The 19,289-nt window shown below is 39.1% G+C and overlaps 1 protein-coding gene across 1 annotated transcript; it reads right to left on the bottom strand.

The window, feature by feature from the left end:
* Window positions 1–917: 917 nt before the first annotated feature.
* KLB (klotho beta) lies at window positions 918–17,381 on the bottom strand. Its single transcript, XM_030270946.4, has 5 exons — window positions 16,501–17,381; window positions 8,258–8,765; window positions 5,652–5,920; window positions 3,027–4,170; window positions 918–1,411 (listed from the first exon to the last, which is right to left on the bottom strand). Exons 1-5 carry the CDS (start codon window positions 17,236–17,238, stop codon window positions 1,050–1,052), a joined length of 3,021 nt encoding a protein of 1,006 aa, XP_030126806.4. The 5' UTR covers window positions 17,239–17,381; the 3' UTR covers window positions 918–1,049.
* Window positions 17,382–19,289: the final 1,908 nt, after the last annotated feature.

Below are 19,289 nucleotides of genomic sequence, written 5' to 3'. Positions count from 1 at the left end.
CATTTAAACTAAATACATAGATAGAAGCAGTAGTCTGAAAATACAATGCTTTATTGCTCAAATAAGAAAACAAAGGACTTGACCTCAAAGCTCAATCAGAGTGTATTGCTGAGTTTCGCCAGCAGTGAGTTATCTGAGGGTACAGCTTGGTTTCTTCACTGCTGATCTTGCCACGTAGCAACATGTAACTGGGAGGTTGTACTATTTCTGTGCAGTAGTAAAATCCACATTGTCACTTGCTCCATTCCATTACATTTGGAAAAAGTATATAAAATACTGGGATAGTGCAGAAACATACTTGGCAACAAGTTGCTAAAGCATCTGATGTTAAATTCCAAAATTGCCCAAAGATCCACTTGTATAATGACATGTGCAATTTACATTCCTCACTCAATTATTGAGTGGGTCAACTATTTATTTGGATGTTCTCTGCTAGTAAAAATTTTTATGACTGCCCCATTTTGGAGGTGAAAAATAGTGATTGTATATGGTTTTGTCTCCAGTTATATTTGCTTAAAACTACTTCACCGAATCTGTAAGGGATATCTGTTGGTCAATAATGGAGTTAACTTGGTTTTGTTCTTTTAGGGGTATCTTCAGAAGCTGGTCCAGCACATTTCCTTCCTGGTGTTGTACTTAGTTGAAGGTTTGTGGGGTTTAATAGAACGTCTAAACCCTAACAGCTGGAGTTTCATGCTGAACAACACTCATAACATGAATACACATCACAGGGCTTACAAAGGTGCATATCAGTTCTCAGAAGTTGCTCTTTGCAAGTAAAGCTGTTTTAAAGGTTATTCCAATGCACAGGAGGGTCATAATTTTTTTTTTTTTAACATATTAAGTTGACTTCTAGGTACAGTAGGTGGATAAAAGTAATGTCATTAGAAACAAGTGCCATGGGTCTTCCTGTCAATGTGATTACTGCATTTTTGAATGAAATGCTTGGTGTGTGTGACTGGAGTGACTCAGTGCTTTTCCACAGTTGTCTTATCATCCACTGTAGAATGCAGTGATGGATCTCACTGAAAGCAGGCTTGTGCCCTCTTTTAAAATGAGACACAGATGCATTTGATGTTTTTCCCCTTAAAACGTTTTCTTCTTTTTCTTTTGTGAAAAAAAATTATAGCTAAAAGCAAACTGAGGGTAGAGAAAAGGCAGCAGGTAAAGAATATTAACGACTTCTTCTGAGAAATAAACAAGCAGAAGCTACACTGCTTTTCGTGGCTAGAGGGGCCACAGACTGAGTAGTCAGCAGGAAAGCCATTGTTGCTTATCAGGCTATTGTAAAATCTTACTGAAGGCTTTGCTTTTGAATCTGAAGTGAAGAATCCAAATCTAGGCTTAGATTTCTCTTCAGTCAGCTTAAATGCATAGTAGCCTTTAATCTTGACTTTGTCAATGTGGTAGGCTGAGAAGGAAAAGAAAGCAAAACAAGGTGTTAATAAAAACTTACATGTGAGGTAAAACCTGCAGACTTTCTGGTAAGGAGTTCAGATTTCAAGTTGTTACAAATTTAAAAAGTACTTACATCAAAATATTTACTGCTTCTAATACTCAATTGTCTTAATTACATAGGAACGGTGCCTTACTGTTTTTAAAAAATCCTTATAATTTGGGAATTTTTGGACCTATGCCATGAAAACTGGATTTGTACAGGGTTGGAGCTGGGAGTTTGTTTCCCCATGAAAAGCTAGATGCTGCTCTTAACTGCAAGGACTCGGGAGCAGCTGCCCGTAAGTGCCATGAGAGCAGCTTTCCAAGAATTCCTGCCCTGCTCCAAACTCAGCTGCTCATCTGCAGCATGCATGGCTCTGCTACAGTGCTGCACCCAAGTGCTGGGTGAAAATACTTAAAATAGCAGGCCTTGAAGTCATGTGGAAGCAGTGGGCATAGTTGGGAATGTGATCCAGACTAAGAACAGGTAAACATTTAATAACTTACTTCCTTTAGTAATGTATTGTTCTTTTGTTTGCAGTATGAAATTAGCATGGAAAATAAAGCAGCAAATGCTTATTAGTCCTGCGGTAACTGAGAGAGCTAAGCACTGGAGAGAGAACACTTTTTTTCTTCTTGTCTAAAAGTAATCTGAAGCCATGCTTAGCCATGAGTAAGTTTTGTCTCATTTTTTATTAACTGCTAGAGAGGAGAACCCAGGACACCTGTGTTTGATGTCAGTTACCTCAGAAAAGCATTTGAACCTGCTGTGTCCTGATCAGGATCTCTCTAATGCTCACCAGTAGGGAGCAGTGAGGGCAGGGATGTATTGCACATGTCATTTTGCCTGTATGGTTCAGGTACCAAGGCCTTGCTGGTAGCCTGTGCCTCACTGCTTTTCTTTAATGATTGGTTGGAGGAAGAGGGAGGGTAGGGGAGGGGTGAGGTCCCTGCAGCAGTTATCATACAATAAGCTGTTGCTGAAGATTATTGTCTTGAATGTTTTTGTTATCTAACTCCACAACTTAATTGTTTTTCTCTAAAGTGAAGAAGTAGATTTCCATATGTGCCCAAGAGAAAACAAGTAGTGGAACAAGAACTAGAGGTGGACTCTCCCTTCAACAGCAGCTGGTGCTGCTGGTGCCCTGCTGTATTTCTTCTGTATGTCCTTCCAGGTCTCTGTGGACTTGCTTGCACTTTCCTGTCCAATGTTCAGTAGGCAAGGAGGCTCTTGCCTTTCTCTGGAGAGTAGAAACTTTAATTGCCTCTTGGGAGTTGTTGGGCTGAAGTGCCATCTCCTAATAATTTCTGAGTAACTACTCTGCTGTATGTGCATGCTCAGAGGGCTTCTCTCATGGTTTAAACTGGAGGCAGCTGTGGCTGCATTTTGTACAAGGCACTTGATGCCATTCCTTTGTGTCGTAGCTGCCCTGAGTGTGACTGCAGAGTTGGGCCCCTCAGGTGGCTTAGTGCTGCTGGCTCCTGCATCTGAACCAGGACTGCTCGCTCTGTCCAGGGCAAGACTTAGCTGTGCCTGGGTCTGAGCCATGGAAATGGCTTTGGGGAACTTGAATCTGTCATGTACTCACCTTTTAAAACCTCTTGTACGTATTTGCCCAAGTAATAATTTCGAAGTTCATCATTGTCTAAGGATGGGTCATCTATTCCATTTGCTGTGATGTAAATGTCAATGTCACCATAAGTTTTTTTGATCCACCTGAGAACTTTGCGCATTCCCCAAGGCACCACTGCCAAACGAGAAGGGGAGCTCAGACAGGTGATGTCCTGTAGAAATTGAATGTCACGATCAAATTCATACTGGCTTCCATTCTGAGGTTCGTCAATCACAAATCTGGTGGTGAAATGATTCAGTGCGTAAAAGTCAGCTGCACCTTTAACAAGCTGCTTTTCCTCACTTGTGAAAAATGGCAACAAAGTATATGAAAGGCCTTTTCTGTTTTTAAAGGCGATGTATTCCCTCATAGTAGCTGGGTAGTCCCCAGTCTTAAATATGGGGTTGGCAAACCAGCCTATTTCAAATTGTAGAAACCTGTTGGCAGCTTTTGAATGAGATTCAAAGAAGGGGTTGGCAGGCTCAGCCCAGTCCGAATGCAGGGACAGGGACACTTTGCCGTACTGAGAGGACCGGTACCGCTCGTCGTATATTCTCCAGGCCATGGCGTGTGCTATTAGTAAATTGTGTGCTGCCCGGTAGGTGTCATTGCTGCTCCTGTTGTAGACATTGCTTAGCTGGTTAGGCTCGTTTATTGTAATCCAAAGTTTAACCAAATCACCAAGCTCCCTAAAACATAAAGCTGCGTAGTCTTGAAAAGCGTAGGCAGTGGATTGGTTCAACCATCCTCCTGTCTCCAGCAAAGGACCCGGCAGGCCCAGGTAGGTGTGAGTTGGATAATACAAGGTGACCATGGATTGAACGTTGAGTTTCAGGACTTCACTAATCACACATCTGTAATACCTAAGAACTTGCCTGTTGATCACTGACAAATCTCCATTGGGTAAAATTAGTGACCAGTCAAGTGCAAATCTATAATGGCTGACTTTCATTTTTTCCAGGAGATCCAGTTGCTTTTTAATACTGACAAAATCTGTGCACTGTGCTGGTCGGGTTTTTAACTTTACACCTTCAACTTTGTGCAGAAGCCCATCTCCTGTGACATTCCAGAGGTACAAGCTGGAATCACAGAACTGTGGTGAGGAAGCTGCTGATTCTGCCTGTGAAAATAAAAATATGCTACAATGGGTTTTAATTAAATGAACTTAATACCTGCTTGTAGTCTGCATTTCTGCCTGTGTTTAGCTGTCGATTAGTGCTGGATGTCAGAAGGCCCTGCTTAGATGCTTCAGGGGGAAGAGGATAACCAACTCACCTCTATGAACTTTGTGCTAGTGGTCATCATTCTGTTCCTTTCCGTAAGAAAAACATCAAAATTGCACTTTTTTCTTTATCATTACACGTAGGCATTTGCCCTGCCACCAGCCTGCATGAGATGTTTTCACTGAGAGAGCTCTCCCTGATTGGTCATGCACACAGTAGGTCTCAGGCAGCTGCCAGGAGAGCGGGTGGTGAGAACAAGCACCAGGAGCTGTATGAGGCAGGCACAGATTATTTTGGCAATGCTGCTGTGATCAGCCTTGTGAAACTGAGGCATAGTAATCTGACACAAACAGCTTGTAGCAGTCAGTTATATCTTTTCTATCTCCTACTAGCTGAAAAAGTTGGAATAACACTTTTTTTAATATTCCAATTTTAAATGCTTTTTTTATGTTTCAAAGTACAATATAGTGAAGTTTAAAATATTTAGATTGCTTTTTTTACAGGAAATGTACTTTTTTTTGTGCTGTATATTAACAAGATTTATAGAAGCTTAACTTTTTCTTCCCCTACAGTTGTCAGTGAATAGGTTAAATTATGGGATTTTGTCGTTATTTTTTGAGGCTGATATTTGTCATGGGACTACCTGTGTGCAGTGACAAGAAGGGTATTCCAACACTGCCCATACATACAGTTAGTTTATTTACTAGGTTTAAAGCAGAAATAGAAGAAAAATAATGTATCAATAAGTCCTGTAGGAACCAGTTTGGACAAAGGTTGTCCAATCTGTTTTCTAATGTGAGCTCAGATGGTAAACTTCAAGGTTAATTAACTTCACCTCTGCTAGGTGTCTTTTTAAAGAATGGCTTCTTACCCACTTGTCTGAGTGGCATTTAGAGCCAGGCCTAACCCAAGAATGTGTTTCTGCTGTAGACAAGACCTGGAGTCTGCAGGCACTGCTGCCACCAATGTGATCACCTTGTCCTTGCCCTTTGTCACTCTCCCCATCAGGCCTTCACAAGCATCCCTATGGCCACACTGCAAACTGGATTTGGAAACCCCTGGTTGAAAAATAACCCAGTAACAATTGGTTGGATCAACTTATTGGTCTGAAATGTCCTCATCTGATCTGCCACATGGAGATGCAAGCAGAGGGAGGGCCGTGCTTGGAAGGGCTCCTGCATCAGGGTTTGTTGCTGCAGCAGTAGCCAGCACTCTGTGACCTGCTCACCTGAAAACCTGGAAACACATGAAATTGAACCAATGCAGTTATGGCTTAACTTCTGTTGGCAGTGTGCATTGAAATTCTTGAATGCAAGGTGCTGTATACAGTCATTTGTTCACTCTGTTTCCAGAGATCCGCTCAATATTTTATGCTTACCTTGAGAACAGACTCGGTGATACCCCAGGAGAACTCACAGGAGAACTGAGCTTGCAAGTGTGGGGTAGAATCCTTTGGGAAGAAGCCATTTTCTCGTATGATTTGTTTATAATAAAGTGCAGATGACTTAGGAATCCTTTCCTTTTTTTTGCTTTTGAAATCTACATAAAATAATCCACGCCTGATATTGTTAGCATGTTGCCATTCGAAGCCATCAAGGAGGGACCAGGCTGTGTAACCAAACACATCTATGTTGTCGTATTTAATAGCTGCATAAGAGAAGGTAACATCCGTGAGTTTTCTATTTAGTATTCTAACATATATAAGGGATATTTATGTGAAAATGCTATTTCTTTTGAAAATCTTGAGTGTCTTCTCAATGTCTGTATTGACCCACTGTAATTCATTGCAAAACTGAGGTATGTATCTTAGCCTTTATTTACTAAAAAAAAAAAGAAATTAAGAAACTAAGAAATTAAGAAATTAAGGTGTCACTAAGAAATTAAGGTGTCCTTAAGAAATTAAATTACTGTAGGATTCTTTATTTCTGCTCTGACCAAACAAGAAATATTATACTACATCCAGGTTTGAAGTTGCATTTGACAATTTGCCAGTATTATTAGAGAATCATGAGTCAAAATAAAGGGAGCAACGGTTGATCTGGTTTGTAACTTTGTCATGAAGCGAAAACTTTCTAGCTTTATTTGAAAGATGTCTGTAAGCTCAAATATTTGGGAATGTCTACTCAGCTTGTAGATTGAATCTTTTTTTTTTTTGTTAGCATGGGACTGTTAATGACTTTAGAGAAGTACAGTAGAGCAACCCAGAGACTGATTTAGTCACAATATGGGTGCAGTGCATGCTGATTTCTTCAGGCAATCTTAGTGTCCCTCTTGCAAAAGAGTCTACATATGATCTTTTACATATAATATATGAGAAAGATAACACTTTCTCAGATGTGGAACCTGATTCTTCAGGTAGTGCAGCAGAGCCTGCAAAGCAGCTTCTCAGCAGACTAACCACAACACTTTTCATCCGTGCAGGCTCGTGCCAGCTGGCAGCTTGGAAGGAAAAGTCCAAACTCCATGGTCAGTCATGTTCACTGCCTGTCGCCACCTTTAAGCTAGCAAATAACACAGGATAACTCCTCATGTTCACCTTATAAGGGATGGAATACCCAAGGCAAAGAAATGACCAAGTAGGGTTCCTGAGGATTTTGACACAGTCAGGTGGACAAGCCATATTTTACCTGTAGCCCACCACACCAGTAAGCCAAGGAATAAAGATGAAGTTTTCTGGTTTATTCTTTCCAATATCATTTAGCCTCATTTTCTCAGGACATATAATTTTGCATCGTTCTGTATTTCTACTGAACTTCCTTGCCCTAGTCGCACCAGGCTGCTACTTGAGCAGAAAGCAGTTTTGCACAGAGCATGTATTGATGCAGCAGAGTTCCAAGGTACCCAGAAGCAAGGGCATAGTTCAGCTGGATGCTTTCCTGGTTGCTAGATGAAATCAGAAAGCTCAAGAGCTTGCAGTATGAGTGAGTGAGTATGTGGGAAGCTGATAGACAAGGCCAGAATACTGGAAAGGAGATGAGGAAATGTAGCAAAGCAATACAATGGCATGCATTTTCAAAGAAGGCAACTTCTGAATTACGGAAATCATGGGAGAAAGTGCAAAAATATCTGAAAATACCCATTGCAAAATGCAGAGGCAGAGAATGGTGAAGAGGAGAAAGCGATAAGCTAGAATGGCCTTGCAAGTAAATTTCAGTACTTGATGTCCGCAATGAGGCAGGTTGAACAAATGGGAGCAGACATCTAGGAACAGAGTAAGTGACAACTGAGAACATTTTTGTTTGTAGAAGCATTTTGAATAGATGGGGATGAGTTTAATTGTCAGAGCAAAAGATGCTGTTGTACTTGAGATGGTGCATGCTGAGATCTTGTGACCATTTGAATGGGTAGGGGGAAAATTATATTTTATGTATACTTTATAGTAAAGAAAATTAGAAGACAGGCAGGTGATAGGTAGAGATCTTGTGGATCAGAGTGAAAGTATGTTTGTAGCATTGTCTGCAGGGACAGTGAAAGGAGAGGGGAGAAACAGGTCAGGATCCTGACTGAGTGTTAGAGTGAGGATGAGAAAAGCCCCCTGAAAAACAAGGGGAAGGTCTGGGGCAGAAACAAAGGGCTGAAGGTAGGAAAGCTCAGGAGTTAACTAAGCTCCCTATGTCACCAGAGGTGACATTCACAGAAGACGATTTCAAGGCTTTTCTGTACCTACTATAGATGGAGTCTTAGAGTCCCGCAGGAGTAGTAGTTTCAGTATGGAAACCCTAACCCTAACCAACCTTACCCCAATGCAGATGTTAGACTTTAGCTTTTTGGTACAGGGGCTATGGGTTTTTTCTGTTTGTACAACACCTAGCACCAGTAGATCCTGATCCATGACTTGAATACATGCAGTATAAATAATTAATGATTAACTTTGTTGCCATTATCTCTTAGAAAAAAAAAAAAAAGATTAAGTTATTACAGAGCTAAATATCAAATGATCAAAAATGCTCTCTGAAAAATCCAACAAGTAATTTCTGTACAAACCTTGTAAAACCTTATTAATGAAGTTTTTCATTATGTAGATGGCTGTGGTGTCATCTGTTTTCACATGGCTGTCAGTGAACCAGCCATTCTCTGCAATCAAGATTCGAGGACTGTTGTATTCCAGTTTAATCCAATTCAGTACTTCCCTCAAATTGAGTGACAAATTTTGTCCCATTTTTGGTAGAGTGTTTGGAGGTTTAAAGTTACTAGGACCAAAGGAAAAGGCAAAGAAATCAGCTGTTCCCTTTATGTATTTTTTTTCATCTCTGGTAAAGTGTGGCAGAAACAAGAATTCATTTTTCAGTTCTTCTGGATAATCCCCATCCCCATGGATAGGTTTAGCGAACCATCCGAGTACTCTCTCCATGGACTTCTGACATTTAGAAATGTCCGACTCATCTTCCGATTTGTTAGGCTCGATCCAGTGGGATCCCAATACTATGGATATCATCCCCTTCTGATAAGGTTCAAAGTGTTCTTTGTAGGTATGCCAAACTTTTGCATGAGCCTGATGAGAGAAAAATAGTATTAAATTGTAACTCAAACAAGTCTCTTTGTGCATTGGCAGCTAGAGAGGCAGGTAGCTCCATCTGAGTCACCACAGGCTTATATGGAAGTACCAGTTAAGGCACATGAATTACCCTGCACAGTTTAATGGGCACTGTTACCCTGCAAGGTTCCTTGGGATGAGGGCAATGCTCAGTAACTCATGTCCTATGACACGTTAGGACTGTGGCTTTTTGCCTTTTAACACATGTCTAAATTTCAGGAGAGATCCCAGCAGGGATGAGAACAGCTGTTGTTACACAGGCACTTTGGAACAGCTCTAACAATGGGATTTGAACTCTATGATCTAACCAGTCCCATCTGAGTCTTTCTCTGCCAAACGGTGATTCCTATATGGTTAAAATTTCAAGCCATCTTTGCAATTATTCCATCAATTATGCATCTCATATGATATTTTATCAGTGGTGACTCTGTGCTACTAACTGCTCTGTGCTCCAGGGGTTACCTGGATCAAACCACATCCACCCCATCCCTCTTCTTGGGATTTATTTACTTTATTCTGGCCTAGTCACATGAGCAAGTGTTCAAATTTTGATATTTGTACAATTCCTAAATGTAAAAACTTGGGCAAAGGACTCAGCTGTGAAGTTTGAACCCAAATGTCAACTTTCGCAGCTCTGAGTGAGAATTTTGTTCAGGATTTTAGTTAATTTCTTCTTTGAAATGATCAATGCACTGTATCACATCTTAATACTGCTTTTCTGATTATCATAATAATCATATATATTGTTTTAGAAAGTGTGTCATTATTACACATCACAATTAGCTTCAAATGTCACATTATTAATTACTTAAATAAGGGCATAGAGCAGACAAAACTTACACAAAACCAGAAATACATAGGAGACTGAGGAACCACTAGCATTGTCAAAGTCCTCTAAAGAACAGGGCAGGTAGGTCAGAGGGGAGTGACTGAGCTGCAGCATGAACCACATCAGGTGATCTGACGCAGGGAGGGGAGCTGACCTCTCCCAGCTGAAGAGTTGTCAAGTAACTCAGGGTTTACCTTCTGCCTCTAGTGTGGCGTTACGCTCTTAAGCTGGAAAGAAAATAATAGTTTGCACCCAGAGAAAAACATTAGGAGCATTGTGAAACACTGAGTGCTGAGTTAGATTGTCACCATTACTAAGCCAAACAGCATTGCTTACCTTTGACAATAATTTCAGTTAATTTATATATAAACATACAGCCTTGACAGTTTAAAAAAGCCTCCAAAAGGCCCGATGTCAGGTAGGTATTTGTTTAAGCTGGGCAGTACCAAAGAATTACAGTTTGTGAAATTTTGTGTATCACTTGTTTATGGTTTCTAAGGTCATGCTCGTAACATTTGTTCAAAGTCTGTCTTTGAAAATACTGATAAAGTGACACTAACCTTTGAAATGCAGGTTCTGTAGCTGAAGAGGGAAGCCAGCACAAATGGATCATGAGGCAAATTGCAAGATAGAGTTAAAGTATTATAAAATGGATTTTTTAGTAGCCTTATCAGAAAATTTAAGTGGCCAGTGCCATCTCCTCAGTTGCCCTCACTGTCCTCTCCTGAAAGTCCCTCCAGCCTGGGGTGGCTGCTGGGGCCAGGCTTACTCTATGCTCTGCCTCTAGGATTTTCTGACCTGTTTTGTACTTTTGTACAGTTTTTCTCCAGACAGAGCCCACAAACACCACTGTTGAACGAGAGGCATATGGCTGCATTGGCTTAACAAGAAACCCCCCCACTGCACTCAGCTGTAGGATGCACAGTGCCAAGCACCATGACAATAGCTCCAGATAAATCATAGCAATCACACTTTTCTAGGTGAAGTGGAGAAAGATGCCTTTGCCAAAAAACAACTAATTAGAATACAATATTGACATGTAAAAGCCAATCAGGGATAACTCATATTGATACACATCTTCAGGAGGTGATTAAAAGAAAATAAAATTACTATTAAAAATAATGTGTACAGTAGAGGATATAGGCCCAGGTATAACTCTAGAGGAGTAGACCTCTAGTATAAATAAGTGCATTTCATATGAGTCAAGATAGAGTACTCATATACAAATTCATATGTATCACTGGTGACTTAATTCTGAGGATTAACTCTTAACTGTAAAAAACTTGTCACTGCCTACAGTTAGGGTTTTACAGACACAGCAGACACAATATAATTTGCTTACTGATAAATCTGCTGTGAGTTGTTAATTATCTGTAAGGAAGCTTAACATTCTCAGATAGAAGGTGTTTGTTAAATGCAAACTATTGTTGATGGAATAAGTTGATTTACAGAATTTGTTTTTTAAGACCAGATATGAAACAAATATCAATTTAAAAGCTACATCATATATCAAATTGGGTATTTTCAGTTAATCTTGACTAATCTTATTTCAGTTATAGTTTAATTCCTAATCTTTCATTTTCCTTGTTAGAGCAAGGACAAATGTCAAGGCTAAATACACAGTTAAAGTAGGATCAATATTGGGTATTTATTCTAGATAAGTATGACTCATTAATTTCAGCATATTTTCCTGGTATAAATGTAGAAAATATTCCCTAGTCTAGTAACAGAGGGTGCTGTCAGTAAGTACTAACCATGTAAAAAGGCTAGAAAAGCCAATAAACTGAAGCCAACAGTATTTGTTCTTTCTTTTTGAAACATTCTCATACTCCTTGAAATTCTGATCCTGTAAATTAACATATGCACATGCAAAGAGTTTTCAACAGAACAATACTTTCAATCTTAAGATACTTTAGTCAAGCAATTTTTCTTTGAACAGCAATGAGTATACAAAACAATGTCAGGGGTGTATGGAGTTATTTTAGTGTGCTGGAAATCAAGAATATTTAGGAAAACCGCAATTGAAAAATATATAATTAACTTATTTGGGCTTTGTGTTTACTTGTTTGGTGTTTAAACTATGAAGAACTAGAAGGTAGTCTGATGATGATGATGGTGATGATGTTACAGTTCAGAAGAAGGGCAGGGTTCTGTGGCTTAACTGGAGACTGTATTTTTGTTCAAGGCTTTTTTGGTCTGCGGTAAAGATGCCCCATAGTCAGTAGAGCTAAAGTAGAATGAAACCCTTTCTTTTGCAAACTGAATCTCAATCCTTGTGAAGGATTGCCTACATCTCGAGATGCAGGTGACTACACTTCTTGAGAGGGTGTTATGAAGGACTGAGGCTTTACTATCATAATTCGTTGTCTGTTAATTGTCCTGCATTTGGATTGTGTTTTCCCAAATGACTACCAAGAACTCTAAGAAAGCTAACCTGAAAATAAAAAATCATCAAAAGACTATGAATCAGTGCTGAATTTTATGTCATCACTGATGGCTACTACTATTTGAAAAATCTTCTAGCAAAGACATTTACATTTACAGATGATTCTGGTGTCCACCCTAGAGGCATACTTGATGGAGACAGGCTTCCCTTCTGCTGTAAGAAATACAGGTGCTGGTGTAGTTTCATCTTTCTGCATCCTGAGGAAAGGAGTCTCCTCTGGGGGAAGGGAAAGAAGTGTCTGGTAGACAAAGAGGTAATAATTAATTCCCATTCATGAAGTAGAAATTTGCTTTTAAGGAGAATGAATTATAGGACTTTCCTGGGGCACACTCATCCAAAGATCCCAAAGTCAGCAGTGTCCATGAAGAGATCCTGGCATAGTGAGATATATCAAAGAGCTTGGAGTAATAAAGAGCTGGGAATAATGCAGCTGGGCACAGAAAAGAATATGATCTGCTAAGGACCTATAGGGAGACACCAGGCTTGAAAGTGAATTTATTACTTTTTCCAAGTACGTAATGAAGACATTTTTTAGGGAGAACTCATTATGACATTTCTTTCCTGGGATTTTCTGCCAGATGGAAAGGAGTGTGAATAATCTTTAACAGGAAACTAAAAAAAAAAAGAAAAAATAAAAGAGCTCCTTTCTGCCTACTAGCAAAGGCAGAACTTGCTGGAGGGAACTGATACAGAGAAGGAAAAGAAGACAGGTTGCCCTTGTGATATTTACAAATCTCAATCCAAGTATGAAACAACATAACTAGATATACAGAAAATGGTAATAATATATCAGGTATATAGCTCACATAGGTCCAGCCACAATTATTCATGTGCTTTGTATTTTCTTACTTCTTGTCAGATTTATTTACTGATAAATCAAAGAAATCCATCTAATTTTTCTGCATGACATTTTTTTTTCTTCTCTGCTTCAGTATGACATCTGCCTCAGGAGCAAGCTCATAGTTTTTTTTCCATTTTCTTTGGTGTATCTTTAAAATGTTGCATAGCAAGTTACCTGTTAACATTAATTGGTTTCTGATGTTGCCTTTGTGATGTGCAGTCTCCTTTAATGAAGAACAGAAATACAGAATTTTGATGGCCACTCTCTATCTGGTATAAGATTCCACGTACTCCTTTTATTACTCATGATGACCATACTATTGAGAGATTTATCTAAGAGAATCCCTTAGCAATTTATATTTAATAAGCATCAAAGTTCAGATTCCCTATTAATTTCTGTAGAGGTACTATCAAGTCCTTTGAAATGGTCAGTAGCAATGATTACCCTCTGTGTATGAATATAATACATAGTAACATGCAAATGAGTTTTTAAAATTGAAATTTTTTAAAACTGAAATTTGAAATTCTTCTTCTGGATTATTTTCCCAATGTGGATCTCCTGCTTATCAGCCTCTGATTCTGCATTCACTACCTCTCTTTATAGATCTTGACTAGCAAGGCCTGTGCAAAAGGCAGGGCTGTCTCTTCTGTAGATGTGTCCGGGGCATTCCCTTAACAGGATGCAAGGCTTGGAGGGGAGCACAGGCAGGAGGTGATTCAGCACCAGCAATGCCTTGCACCAGCCAACACACAGAGCTCTGGGGCTGGATGAAGATAGAACAACCCTACTTTTGTTGGAAAGCCTTAATAAGATCATTATCTGCCTAGTTACCTCCATGAATTCGTTCATAGAAGCAGATAATTTTTTAAGCAGTTCCAAAATGCATTTCATTATGAAGATGATTCTTGAGGTCCTCTTTCAACCTGGTATTCCATGAACTTTTCCATAGGTTTTAAGACACTGTATTGCTTTTGAAAGCAATAATATTGATAAGTTTAAAACTAAGAGAAATTTCTCCTGCCCTTTTAAAGGGACACAAAGATTTCCAGCAACTTTCAAATTGTTCTTACAATAAAATAATCCACAGTCCAAAAAAACATAGGTTTATGGTTTGTTATATTGTTTTTGTGATTCTATTAAACTTAGCTTCAGGTTATGATTGATATATCACAAAAAAGCACTCCTTTATATAAACAGTGATTAGTTCTGATAACACCATGACTGCAACAATACACAAGGAAATTAAACTAAAAGTAGGATTCATGCAAGAGCTTCATTTAATTTGTCCAAAGATAATACAAAAAGATTTGAAAATGATTTTCAGCAAATTGCTGTGTAACAGTGTGGTGGCCAGACTAGCTTCATTTCAGCATTACAGACCTGGTTTTCCTGCTCTGTATATTTAATAGATGGACCTGGTTTGTACACAGGGTGGCATTGAGGACTGTGTCTGTCAACAGCCTGTCTAAAAATGAAGCCTTGACATGGACAAGAGCGTGGTTCTTCCTAAAGCTGATGACATAAATTGGCAATCTTTTCAAGAGCTTTAACAGGCTTTGCCTCACACTGTCAAAACCTGATATGTGGTTGAGCCTTTATTTCTGGGATAATGTTTTTGGTTTGCAGTGGGGAATTAGAAGGCAGCCATAATACAATGTCTGAGAAACAGACCAGTATATACCGGTCATGAAAAAAAACCCCCATGTGAAGTCTCTTTATTTAAAGAGAGAATCTTATAATTTTTCTTGATTCTCAAAGGAGAGATATTTCACAACACGTGAATCCTGATTGTGCATTAATACATTCTATTAATACTGTATTGTCAACAATGCAAAATGAACCAAACAGTTAAACTCACACAAAAATCTTTGCAAAAGATTCTGGCTAGTTGGCTTGGAACATATAGTACCAGATGTGGCTTCTGTGGAATGGCTGGCTGGCCTAACAGTTTATTAAGAGAAATAAAAAATTATATTTAGAGATTGGAAGAGTTGTCTCATATTGACTGGTACCTCAAAAGTTTCCATTCCATCTCCAACCCCCACCATAAAACTCCAGTCACTCAAATACTTTACTACAAATTTGAAATTTTTCATTGATCTCAAATCTAGAATCTTCAGAAATTTTACAGTAGTACAGGAGAGAACTTCTAATACTTTAGGTAATGTTCATGGGGTTGTAAGAAGGGTACCAGAGGAGAATAATTTCTGCCCATGTATAATAAAGCAGTAGTTAAAGGATTGTGTGCTGCTGAAAGTCTCCTTAACTCTTCCATCCAAGTGATTTATTTTATACTCTAGAACAAGAAGCAACTATCAAATCAAGTCTGAGAGACAAATAATATTGACCAAGAAAATTAGGTCAGTAATTTGTGTATCAGACCCAGATGTGTTTGGCTTCCTGTAAAATCCACTTGATTCTTTGGCAGAAGAGTATTGCTTCCTGTGTGTGGGGTGCTGCTTACATGGATTTTACAGAAAGTGCAGAGACTGCCTAGTTGTACTCCACATTTGATTATGACACTCAGACATGAAGGCAAGAAATATTGCAAACTTATATGGTATCTTTTACATGCATTATATAAAATAGCACTTGAAAACAGGAAGAATGATTTGGCATCAGTTTTCTTTGAGATGCTTCAAAAATCTTTACAGTTAAATCATTCTTCTGCTAAGTCTGAAATCAGTTAGTGACTCAAGCTTCTTGACAACTTTTCTGTGTGTAAAACTTCTATAGACTGCAGTGTGACTTTCTTGAAAAATGATGTTCTGAAGGTTCAAGGCCAGAAGCAAATACAAGAATTTGTCAGTTTTTACTATTTTAACTACTCTGGCGAATAATTTTTCCCACTTGCATACTTCTTTCTGTAGGATTAACCTATTCAGATTGATTTGTTAATTAAATGTGCAATGTATGGCAAGTTGTAGAAAAATTCTCTTTGTGACAGTTAAGAATAGTCTCAGTAGGGAGAATTATACTGGCTGCAAAGATGGGATAGAGACCTGCTCTGTAAAGCACTTTGAGCACAGCAGATGCAAAAAACTACTGTACATCATGGAAATAACTTAAAACTCTCAAGTACTGAAGAGGACATTTGTTTTCTTCTGAACCAAGAAGCACCAACCTTACTAGTTTAGAAACATTTTGCAATATGATCATACTAACCTAGAACAAATCATACTTAGATATACATACTCTATGGCCAGTAAAGTTGATTTAATATGGAAATACAAATTAATTTCCTTCTAAACTAATAGAATAGTCATTTCAGTATGGCCAAATCTGTTTAAGTAAATGTCAAGAACAAAGAATGTTCTTTAAGAGTTACAATTTGTATGTAAAAGCTAATTTAAATAAAATAATAAACAAGCACTTTAAAACAAATAATTATGGAGTCAGCTGTTGTGACAAGCACTGGGATCAAAGTGAGGGTCAACAGAAAGACTGCTTTAGCTAAAGGCTATTTCCTGGTGCTTCCCCATAGGTGATTTTTTTGAAAAATGATCACAGGACCAATTCCTCCTATTATCTCCCACAGCAGTGCAAGATCAATTTGTAAAATATTATTATACTGTACCTTGATCAAATTGTGTCCTACTGAGTAGACAGTTCTTATTTTCCCTCTCTCTCCAGGAGCATGAATACCTGTGCCATATCCATGCCAAGCAACTAAATATGGATTGTGGATTGTAATCCAATATTTAACACGATCCCCAAAGGTCTGGAAGCAAAAGGTGGCATAGTCATTGAAGATATCAATCATGGATTCATTTTTCCATCCCCCGTATTTTTCTTCCAGCATCAAGGGCAGGTCCCAGTGGTACAGTGTGACCACGGGGTCAATATTTCTGTACAGTAAAGAGTCGATAAGGGTGTTATAATACTGAAGTCCTTTTTCATTGGGAGCTGCCACCACTCCAGTGGGGAAAAGCCTCGACCATGAAATTGAAAACTGGTAAAAAGTAACTCCCAAAAAATCCAGAGCAGATAAATCTTTGTCCAACAAGATATAACTATCACTGGAGATGCCTGTGCTGTCAGCGTCCCTGAACTCCGAGCGGGTGAAGTGGTCCCAGATGGAGGAGCCTTTCCCGTCCTTCCTCCAGCTGCCTTCTACCTGGAAAGCTCCTGTCCCTACCCCCCAGAGAAAATCCTTGGGGAAAGTGTCATATAAAAACATCTGTGTTTCGCTCAGAGGGCTGAAGTGGGAGTCCTTTTTCCACACAGATCTTCCTTCTCCAGCAAGCCCAGTAACTATCCTTACAAATACTAACATCCAAAAGGCAACTATCTTCTCCAGTCGTTGGCCATACATTATGCCAGTTTATAGTGCCAGTGTTAAAAATCAGGTTTCTTGCATTGATGCTGAAAAAATTCCATTCTTTTGCTGGAGTCCACGCTGTGCAGACTGTTTTCATTTGCCACAAGCTGCTGGAGTGTCTTATCAAAGCTTCACTAAAAGCTTGTGATTGTAAAAGCCCTGTCAATGATTAGCCTGAACTGTGAGACGTAGAACAGGTCTGAGAATGGTGTAATTTATAGGGAGGTGGCCTCTGTATGACCACTGACACACCTACCTGGCTTCTTACTGCAGCCTGCCTCAACAACAGAAATCCTAAGAACTAATTCATCATCATTTAAAGGTCAGTCATTCAGGTGGGATAATATAGGTGACAGAGGGTCTAAGAAGCTATCACATCCTTTATTTCTTGTGGAGCTGTATTTTGAGGAAACAATACAATTCACACTACATAATCACCAATTTAAAGGAGATTTATCCTATCTGTGTGATTGCATGGCTGGAAGGGCAGTGCATGATTCCTCAGTCCTACCCTGCTCAAACAACCAACTTCTGCTGAAAAACTCTCCCTGGACTTGTGGAATATTTTGTTGTGAACAAGAGATATACACACCACCAACTAACTATATAAAACCACAAAGCAAGTCAATATTTCTTTCAAACACAAATGCAACCATTTTTTCTATCCTGTATAAAAGTCTCCTGTACAGCACTACACATAGCAGCAGTACAAAATTGACAGGGAACTGTTTCAATTCTTACACCATTTTCCTGGATTTCTTCAAATAAACACAATTAGCAAAGAAAATTATCCCTGAAATATTGTATTTCAGTATTGATTAATTTAACAATTCATATACACATCTGGAGCATCGGTACAACAAATATTTATACAGCAATTTTGCAGTATAATTTAATCTTTTAACATGTTTAGCAACAGTATGTATGTTGAGATATAGTCAATTTACTCACCACAGTAAGACTGATGCCTGCCATTTTTGTTTTTCTTGAGGTACAGTAATATAAAATGTGTCCATATAGAAACAGAAACTGTGTGACCACAGCTGCAGAAGAGCCTTGAGGAACCACAACAGAAGTATGAAGTAACTTTGCATGTAAGAAAGATGCACACTGAAATCTGAACATGGGGACAATTTATCAGTGGAGCAGAGCACTCTGCTCAGATGAATTAGCCCTGCTGCCATGTAGGACATGAAAGTCCTGATGCACTGCTGCTTTACTGCTCCTGCTCTCCGTACTTGCAGCACTGCAGAATGCCACTGACCTAGACCTTTAATTTACCAATAAAGCTGATTAATTACTACAAATGGAAGCCAATTTATTTATTTTTAGGATGAACAAGAAAACATCCATGCTTGTAAGCATTTCTCTTCAGAGCCTTTTCAAGAAACATTTTCACCACAGATGAAGAGAAAGGTCCCACTGACATCTGCACTCCAGGTCCCTGGTGGTGGGGTAGCCACACATCTAACATGAGCCTCTCCTCTTTCCAGAAGTAACTGATCTACATTTCTCAGCCAAGATCCTACCACACACAGGCAGCTTGGGAACAAGAGGAGCAGACAGGGACTGTACAAAGTTGGTTTACCGTACATACTGACATGTTCCTTTTTTGTTCTATCAAACAGCATTTAAAATGCTGTTTGATAGTTATTGCATTAACATAATCTTTCTATTTTGACATTTAAAAGCTCTGATTTTATGTATCCTACTTCACAAAAGAAAACCCAAATACAAGTCGTTATCGATGTCTACACTTCTAAAGCAGCTACTCATTACCATCATTTCCAGATGCTTGAGCTCCAAGTACCCACAACAGCTTTGTAACCCCATGGGCAATCTGTGGGCGAGGGAAGACAACAGGCTTCTCCCCACTAAACGCAGCAGCGTTAATACCCTTGGCACAAGGACGCAGAGTGTGTTGCACCTGCCTGAGATGTGTAAGGTGCAGCAGAGACTGGTGCTCTCAGGTGCTTGGTCTGTATAAGGTTATGAACTGTACTTCTTTCCTTATTACTGACATGACTGGGAGCATGCTATAATCA

This window comes from Taeniopygia guttata, chromosome 4 (genome assembly GCF_048771995.1).
Source record: "Taeniopygia guttata chromosome 4, bTaeGut7.mat, whole genome shotgun sequence".
Lineage (NCBI taxonomy): Eukaryota > Metazoa > Chordata > Aves > Passeriformes > Estrildidae > Taeniopygia > Taeniopygia guttata.
Note: the sequence above shows the minus strand (reverse complement) of the source record. Positions and strands in the feature narration are given on the sequence as shown.